Genomic DNA, 8,850 nt, shown 5'->3' with positions numbered 1-8,850 from the left:
CTTCTGTTAACCTACACATCTAACATTGGTCATGAAAAGTTTTGCATTTAAAAAAGAAACTGAGCATGCTAAACCACGTGAGTGTGGCCTAAGCAGAAGTGGTCGGCATGTGTGTGCGCAATCCACACAATAAGTGATTACTGTCTTCTTTTAGCTACTGTATGTGCATATCTGATTATATTAGGTTAATTTGAATTAGACTGCTTCATTTAACTATGCAAACTAGTCAACCAAAGCACCACTAGTAAAACAGCGCGCAATCGGGATTCACTATCGATCAGAGGAATAAATATTGGCACGACATAGGCTGTTTACTGTAGGTTAAAGTTCGTCTTACCAAACCAGTACTCAAAGCCATGAGGTTCGATTCCAGTTGAGAAGAGATAATTATCACAACTCGACTTCGGTGAGTTTTTTTTCTGTACCCTACTGTAATACTTTTGGACTGGAGTTTTGCACCCAGTTCTTCAGTGTTCATGCATTAATTAACCGCATCCTATCTTTACAATCACCTGAGGTTTCTGCCATGCTGTTGTGAGATACTGTATCATATAATCGTAAATCATCTAGACAAATTGAAATGTCATGATCTCTAAAACAATGGAAACACATTTTAAACTCATGGACGTTCTACAAAGGGGAGAAATCACACTGTTCAGACCTATACAGTCATTGGTTCAGACATCAGTTTTTAACTAAACATCCCGAACCAGCTTGGTCTCAGACTAAATTTAACATACTGAATTTAAACCTGGGACACTCAAATTAGTATAATTTTGTATGTTTGTTATGGTTACATAAGACAAAAGCTTACATTCATTAGTCCATTGTTGAGATAATGTTTTTCATGTCAGCAATCAAGTTTTCAAGATATATAACTTTAACATTCTGTATTTTTTAAGTTATACATCTTGAAATCTTGATTGCTGACATGCAAAAAAAATGTGGGACTATATAAACAATTGACTAATGAAACAAATACCAAAATATAGTTTTTGGGTGGAGTTTTCCTTTAAGGTAAGGTAGTTGGTCAGGGTGGGTAGGCATATGAAGTCTAGCAACCCAAATGTAGTGTGTTCGAATCTCATCAAGGACAACTTTTGCATTTTAACTAATTTGCAAATTTGCAACTACTTACTGCTTTTTAGCTACTTTGCTACTACTTAGCATCTTAGCTAACCCTTCACCTAACAGTAATCTTAACCACTAACCTTAACCCCTAGCCTAGCTAACGTTAGCCACCAAGCTAACGTTAGCCAAAACTAATTGGAATTCGTAACATATCATACGCTTTGCATATTCGTAACATATCATACGAACTGTAATTTGTAACATATCATACTAAATGGATGATGGACATCCACAAATTAATACATACCATACGTAACCTAACATACTAATTGGAGTACTATGTTATGTCTAACCCTGACTCCAAGTTGCCCGAAAATGTGTAGTAGCTTGGATGTTGAGCAAATGTAGTCACTGTTCAATAGGCAAAATAATTGAATAATACTTAACAATAACTTTGTTTTGATCTACAACTTTATTTTCAATGTGAATAATCGTTGACGAACAATTCTCCCTTTTCATATCTCTATTCTTTAAATATACATTTTCATCTTAATATGATGCAAGAAAACATAATGTGTTTGATGATTTGCTTATGGTGTTGAATAAACAGTCATAGCAGTCCATGCATTAAAGGTCCACCAAAAAACGATCCTTTACTATTTGTTTCATTAGTCCATTGTTGACATAATCCCAAAATGTTTTGCTTGTCAGCACTCAAGTTTTCAAGATATTTAACTTTCAAAATACAGAAATCTATGATGCTGCATTTTACATCATAGAGGATAATTTCTTTATTTTGAAAGTTACAAAACCTTTCGGGACTACAAAACACACAGCCAAGGCAACAAAGGAGTGGCTCAAGAAGAAGCACATTAAGGTCCTGGAGTGGCCTAGCCAGTCTCCAGACCTTAATCCCATAGAAAACTGTGGAGGGAGCTGAAGGTTCGAGTTGCCAAACGTCAGGCTCAAAACCTTAATGACTTGGAGAAGATCTGCAAAGAGGAGTGGAACAAAATCCCTCCTGAGATGTGTGCAAACCTGGTGGCTAACTACAAGAAACGTCTGACCTCTGTGATTGCCAACAAGGGTTTTGCCACCAAGTACTAAGTCATGTTTTGCAGAGGGGTCAAATACTTATTTCCCTCATTAAAATGCAAATCAATTTCTAATATTTTTTACATGCTTTTTTCTGGATTTTTTTGTTGCTATTCTGTCTCTCACTGTTCAAATAAACCTACCATTAAAATTATGGACTGATCATGTCTTTGTCAGTGGGCAAACGTACAAAATCAGCAGGGGATCAAATACATTTTTCCCTCACTGTATCTGCCCCTCTCATTGGATAGAATGGTCCCACCTGATCTTGCCTCCTCGTGCCTGCCTTCCATCTTTGAGGACATCTTGTCAATATAATAGATCATATTTGACATGGCCCAAACGAGGGAAGATCTCAATTTCATACTCCTAACATGCTCACTCCTCGTCTCCTTTTCAAAACCCATTGGATGAGAACCAGATGTCCCTCCCCTCTGACCTTCTCCTCCAATGGGTTTTGAGGAGAGAGGACAGTGGACACATGGAGTGTGCAATTAAGATCATCCCAGAATCTCAGGTAAGATGGCTTTCCAAGAATGCCAATTCCTTTCCCCTTTTATAGGGTTACAGAGGAATTGAGTACTGCTGCTTAGTGGTGGACCTCTAAAAAGCTCCTGCCTGTTACACTAAGAGAAATCAGTTACAGTAGCCTACTAGGTAGTAACACTATGCCTAGTGTATGAGATGGCAGTAGTCATACAAATGATTAGTTGCTTCATTATTTACTACAGGATATCCCCTCAAGTTGACATAACATGTAGCCTACAGTCAAATTTCAGTGAGGCTTAAAGGGATAGTTCATGATTTTGGTAATGAGCCTCTTTATCTACTTCCCCAGAGTCAGATTAACTTGTTTATACAATTTTTATGTCTCTGTGTTCAGTTTGAAGGAAGTTGCTAACTTGTGTTAGCGCAATTGCTAAATAATTTATTATTAGCGCAATGACTGGAAGTCTACAGGAACAGCTAGCATGAGGTTCCTGTAGACTGCCAAAATCCCGAACTATCCCTATAAATCTCTTTACTCTTGCTCAGTGACGATCCTGATTGATGCCTCTTGTATTGGTTTAAAAGCATTGTGTTTTAAGTGAAATTACATTTATATGCGTATTGTATTTCCCTCTCTGTTTGCAGTAAAATGCCACTGTGTGAAAGAAAAGTATGCTATATCCAGTGGATTGTCTACGTCCCCACGTTTGTGGTGGGTCTTCCCCTCAACCTGGCCGCTCTGTGGCTCCTCCTCTTCAGGATGCGTCGATGGACTGAGTCCATGGTGTACCTCAGCAGTCTGATCATCAACGACAGCCTGGTCATCTTCTCTCTGCCCTTCAAGATATACGCCTACGAACACATCTGGGGCCTGAGCATGGGCTTCTGCACCTTCCTGGAGAGCCTGGTGTTCGTCAACATCTATGGGAGCATCATACTGATCGTGTGCATCTCAGGCGACCGCTATGTTTCTCTGCGGTTTCCATTCAACGGCAAGCATCTACACTCGTCACGGAAGGCTGCCCTGGTATGCCTGGCCGTGTGGGTGACGGTATTCGCTTTCACCACGCCCATCTATGAGCTCCACAACAAAAACAACAACGACAGCGGACTGCACAATGACAACGAAACCAGGTGTTTCCAGAACTTCTCCAGCGAAACCTGGAAGAAGAAATGGATCATCATCGCCATGGAGACGGTGTTCACGATCAGCACGGTCGCCATGGTGTTCTTCTCGGTGCGCGTGATGCAGATCCTGAGTGACATGCGGCGACGGAACCCGCTGGACGAGAAGCTGAGGAACAACAAGTCTGTGAAGATCGTCCTGAGCAACCTGGTGGCCTTCCTGCTGTGCTTCATCCCCTACCACGTGGCCGCAGTCGTCTACTTCCTGGCCAAGAACTTCACGGAGGACCGGGGCATCATCGACCCCCTCAGAGATTTCGTCCACATCAGCACCTGTCTGGGCACTGTCAACTGTTTGACGGACGGGGTCTGCTACTACCTCATCCTGAAGGAGAACCTGCTGACTGCCAGCCAGGAGAGGAGGAGGATGTCCACTAGAGGAAACACAGTGGCAAGGCTCAGGGAAATCAACCAGCATCCAATGGACAACATCAAGGTCAAGGAACCTGGAGAGACAGGCTCAGACACCCAGGTCAATGGAGATTGATTGGACTTGCTAGATAGATGTGGCTTATCACCTCTTGGCGCGTGCAGTGTGGAGAGCAGGGTGGAGATGCTTCCCTTGTAGATGGATGGCTATCACCTCTATCTGGGAAATGGAAAACTCAGATCCCCACAGCAGAGAGAGGAGACAAGTCCCTCTAAGAATGAATGAATGGCCAACACTTGTAATAAATGTTTTCAAATCAATCATCCAGCCTTCCATTGTTTTCTCACTCATCACACCTGTGGCCTTTGGTCCTAGTGTTACCTTTAGGAGGCTGAGATCCAAAGAGGTTTCACAGAATATCTCAGAGGGCATATCTAACACTATCTGATCTGATCAACAAAATGAGTCTTGTAATTTGTTCATACTGAGTAGAAGTATCTACATAATAATACACGTTCAGATATGGACTGTTCAGATGTAATCCACCCACTCTCAATCTAGCCAGCCCAAATGTGTACATCCAGACCATTTCAAATCTAAAACGGTATTTCAATGTTTTAGACAATTGCTCTTGATCAACACCTGTTTGTAGGGGGAAAAAAGTATTTAGTCAGCCACCAATTGTGCAAGTTCTCCCACTTAAAAAGATGAGAGAGGCCTGTAATTTTCATCATAGGTACACGTCAACTATGACAGACCAAAATGAGAGAAAAAAAATCCAGAAAATCACATTGTAGGATTTTTAATGAATTTATTTGCAAATTATGGTGGAAAATAAGTATTTGGTCAATAACAAAAGTTTCTCAATACTTTGTTATATACCCTTTGTTGGCAATGACACAGGTCAAACGTTTTCTGTAAGTCTTCACAAGGTTTTCACACACTGTTGCTGGTATTTTGGCCCATTCCTCCATGCAGATCTCCTCTAGAGCAGTGATGTTTTGGGGCTGTCGCTGGGCAACACGGACTTTGAACTCCCTCCAAAGATTTTCTATGGGGTTGAGATCTGGAGACTGGCTAGGCCACTCCAGGACCTTGAAATGCTTCTTACGAAGCCACTCCTTCGTTGTCCGGGCGGTGTGTTTGGGATCATTGTCATGCTGAAAGACCCAGCCACGTTTCATCTTCAATGCCCTTGCTGATGGAAGGAGGTTTTCACTCAAAATCTCACGATACATGGCCCCATTCATTCTTTCCTTTACACGGATCAGTCGTTCTGGTCCCTTTGCAGAAAAACAGCCCCAAAGCATGATGTTTCCACCCCCATGCTTCACAGTAGGTATGGTGTTCTTTGGATGCAACTCAGCATTCTTTGTCCTCCAAACACGATGAGTTGAGTTTTTACCAAAAAGTTCTATTTTGGTTTCATCTGACCATATGACATTCTCCCAATCCTCTTCTGGATCATCCAAATGCACTCTAGCAAATTTCAGACGGGCCTGGACATGTACTGGCTTAAGCAGGGGGACACGTCTGGCACTGCAGGATTTGAGTCCCTGGCGGCGTAGTGTGTTACTGATGGTAGGCTTTGTTACTTTGGTCCCAGCTCTCTGCAGGTCATTCACTAGGTCCCCCCGTGTGGTTCTGGGATTTTTGCTCACCGTTCTTGTGATCATTTTGACCCCACGGGGTGAGATCTTGCGTGGAGCCCCAGATCGAGGGAGATTATCAGTGGTCTTGTATGTCTTCCATTTCCTAATAATTGCTCCCACAGTTGATTTCTTCAAACCAAGCTGCTTACCTATTGCAGATTCAGTCTTCCCAGCCTGGTGCAGGTCTACAATTTTGTTTCTGGTGTCCTTTGACAGCTCTTTGGTCTTGGCCATAGTGGAGTTTGGAGTGTGACTGTTTGAGGTTGTGGACAGGTGTCTTTTATACTGATAACAAGTTCAAACAGGTGCCATTAATACAGGTAACGAGTGGAGGACAGAGGAGCCTCTTAAAGAAGAAGTTACATGTCTGTGAGAGCCAGAAATCTTGCTTGTTTGTAGGTGACCAAATACTTATTTTCCACCATAATTTGCTAATAAATTCATTAAAAATCCTACAATGTGATTTTCTGGATTTCTTTTTCTCAATTTGTCTGTCATAGTTGACGTGTACCTATGATGAAAATTACAGGCCTCTCTCATCTTTTTAAGTCGGAGAATTTGCACAATTGGTGGCTGACTAAATACTTTTTTCCCCCACTGTAAGTATTCACTACGAATAACTCACTCTTCGCAAAAAAATGTTAAGACTGTCTGTATAGATCAGAGAGATCAGAGATACTTCCTGTTGATAGTTTCTTACTCAAAAATATGTCATTTGTTCAAGACTCTTCAACGTGATAAGCAGAGAGGATGGGAGGTCCTTTCTGAAAAGAAAAAAAATCACCCTCACTTCCTATTTCAACACTTTTATTCCGAAAGTTATGAACAGCTCGACCTCTATGCACACCGCTCTGGTAGGATGTGGCAACCAGAGCACTGAGTGAGTGGTTTGGTGTTGTTTCTGTCTCTTTTCTAATCACACGCACAGACACCATGAACAATACCAACAATAGTTCCGGAGCTATGAGTTATGAGTATGCAGCCTCTGCCACAGTGTATGGTTGCGTGTTGGTGCTGGGACTGCCGCTCAACGCCGTGTCGCTGTGGATTCTGCTCCGCCGCCATGGCCTCAAATCCTCCAGTGCTGTCTTCATGAGCCACCTGGCTCTGTCCGACCTGCTGCTGGTGCTCTCCCTGCCCACCCGGGTCTACTTCTACACCACGGGCACCTGGCCCCTGGGCATCCAGGCCTGCACCGCCACCACCATGCTGTTCCGCAACAACATCCGCTCCAGCGCCATCTTCATCACCTTCATTGGCCTGGACAGGCTGCTGGCTGTGGTCTTCCCTCTGAGGTCCCGCCACCTCCGCACCACCACCAACGCCTGGAAGGCCTGTGTCTTCGTCTGGCTCCTGATCGTGGCGGTCAACATCCCAGAGAGCCTCTACCAGATCCGTCGGATGAAGAGCTGTAATGCCAATAACGTCTGCTTTGAGTTTACAACTAGTGGATGTGCTGTGGGGTTGCCGATCGTTGGTTATGTGCAGTCTGGGCTGGTGTTCGCCATGCTGGGGGTCAACGTGGTCTCCTCCGCCATGGTGTCCTGGAAGCTACGCGGGCACCTCAGCGATGCCGCCAAGGTCAACAACAAGATGAACGTCATGCTGATCTTCACCATCAACCTTCTGATGTTTATTGTCTTCTTCCTGCCATTCTCCATCGTGCTAACGCTCAAAAACAGGGTGGCTGTCATGCCCATGTTCTGTCTGGCCAGCGTCAACTGCTGTCTAGATCCACTGTTGTACTACTTCTCTTTAGATGCTTTCTGGAAGAAGAAAGAGGGTTCTGACATGGAGGTTTCTCTGGCCAGATCACATGAAAGTAGATGAGGGGTGAGTACACAGTGAGTGAGAAACCACTATCAGTGGAGAGAGTTTGAGGTAAAGGCATCAAAATGTGTTCCTAAATATGCCACAATTTATAGTTAAATGTAAAATGATATTTTGTCAATTTACATGTTACAGTTGAGTTGTTTTTTTGGTAACAATTAATCTCTTCTTCTATATAAGTTTAATTGCGCTCATCTGTACTTTTAAGATGTGCTCATACAATGAATATGTTTTATACAATAAACACTTTACAACCTCTTATCTTTGTGATTTTGATGGTTAATAAGACTGAAGTCATTGACATTTACTAGGTTCTGTACATCGACCACACTGTCATTTTTCCAAAAGTACTGATAATTACTATGGCTTTCAATCCTGCTTTCATCCACATGCGGGGCCGGGTGCCCAACATTTCCCGTTGTTGAGTGGTTCGACCATCAGACAGTCATGTGACTTTCTTGATAATTCATGAGGATCCTGGCTGAGGATCCTGGCAGGCAGCAGCAGCCATCCAACAGCTTTGTGGCTCAGAGCCCTGCCACGTGGAGGGACATCTGTGTCCAGGCTATATGACAGACAGTCTGTACATAAGGAGTCACTATGGAGTCTAATACGGAAAGCCAGTGTAAAGGTGGCATGCAAATAAATTCATCCTTCGAGCCTTTGTCTTCCGACAGGTGGCGTCACTCCTATGCGACGCTTTTCCCTCAACCGCCAGTAAAGGGGAAATCGTCACGCTATCTGCGAAAAGCCGCTATCTGACGTAAGAATTCCTTTGGGCCTAAGAAAACTAATCAAGCAGTGTGTTTTGACTGGATATAGGCTATGTAACATATTTGTTGTCTAAAAAGGCTATATGTGTTGTGCTGCGCTAAGGGGAGCACCATGTAGAAGCATACCACAACTCTCCACTTTAACCAACCTAGTTTCACACTTTCACCCACTGACACTTAAGAATATGATCCGTTACTTCTAGACACTGAAACAAGGCTGGTGGCACATGCACAGAGCCAAAGAGAACCGGGACAGCGAAATGTCCCATGATGCCCACAATACAGTAACAACTATCAGTTATTTAAAAAGAACAAGAAACAGAAACCCCCAGGTGCTTTTAACTACTTTATTCACAGAAAAGACTTCACCAGCAGACAAAATATA

The 8,850-nt window shown here is 43.1% G+C and overlaps 2 protein-coding genes across 2 annotated transcripts; both read left to right on the top strand.

Moving 5' to 3' along the window:
- The first annotated feature begins 242 nt into the window (after nucleotides 1-242).
- On the top strand, nucleotides 243-4,528 carry LOC311105450 (lysophosphatidic acid receptor 6-like). Its single transcript, XM_084147604.1, has 2 exons — nucleotides 243-406; nucleotides 3,301-4,528. Exon 2 carries the CDS (start codon nucleotides 3,305-3,307, stop codon nucleotides 4,325-4,327), a length of 1,023 nt encoding a protein of 340 aa, XP_084003730.1. The 5' UTR covers nucleotides 243-406; nucleotides 3,301-3,304; the 3' UTR covers nucleotides 4,328-4,528.
- Nucleotides 4,529-6,825: 2,297 nt separating this feature from the next.
- LOC311106214 (lysophosphatidic acid receptor 4-like) lies at nucleotides 6,826-7,743 on the top strand (the record flags this gene model as incomplete). The annotated part of the gene is made up of 1 exon (XM_084148518.1): nucleotides 6,826-7,743. The coding sequence occupies one exon, from the start codon at nucleotides 6,826-6,828 to the stop codon at nucleotides 7,690-7,692; it is 867 nt and encodes a 288-aa protein (XP_084004644.1). The 3' UTR covers nucleotides 7,693-7,743.
- Between the last annotated feature and the right edge of the window lie 1,107 nt (nucleotides 7,744-8,850).

Source organism: Coregonus lavaretus (assembly GCF_964263955.1).
Source record: "Coregonus lavaretus genome assembly, chromosome: 30".
Classification (NCBI taxonomy): Eukaryota; Metazoa; Chordata; class Actinopteri; order Salmoniformes; family Salmonidae; genus Coregonus; species Coregonus lavaretus.
This window is presented reverse-complemented; position numbering and strand designations above follow the sequence as displayed.

Bases quoted from the DNA above. Each gene is read 5' to 3' on its own strand.
- LOC311105450 (XM_084147604.1), top strand. From the start codon at position 3,305: ATGCCACTGTGTGAAAGAAAAGTATGCTATATCCAGTGGATTGTCTAC.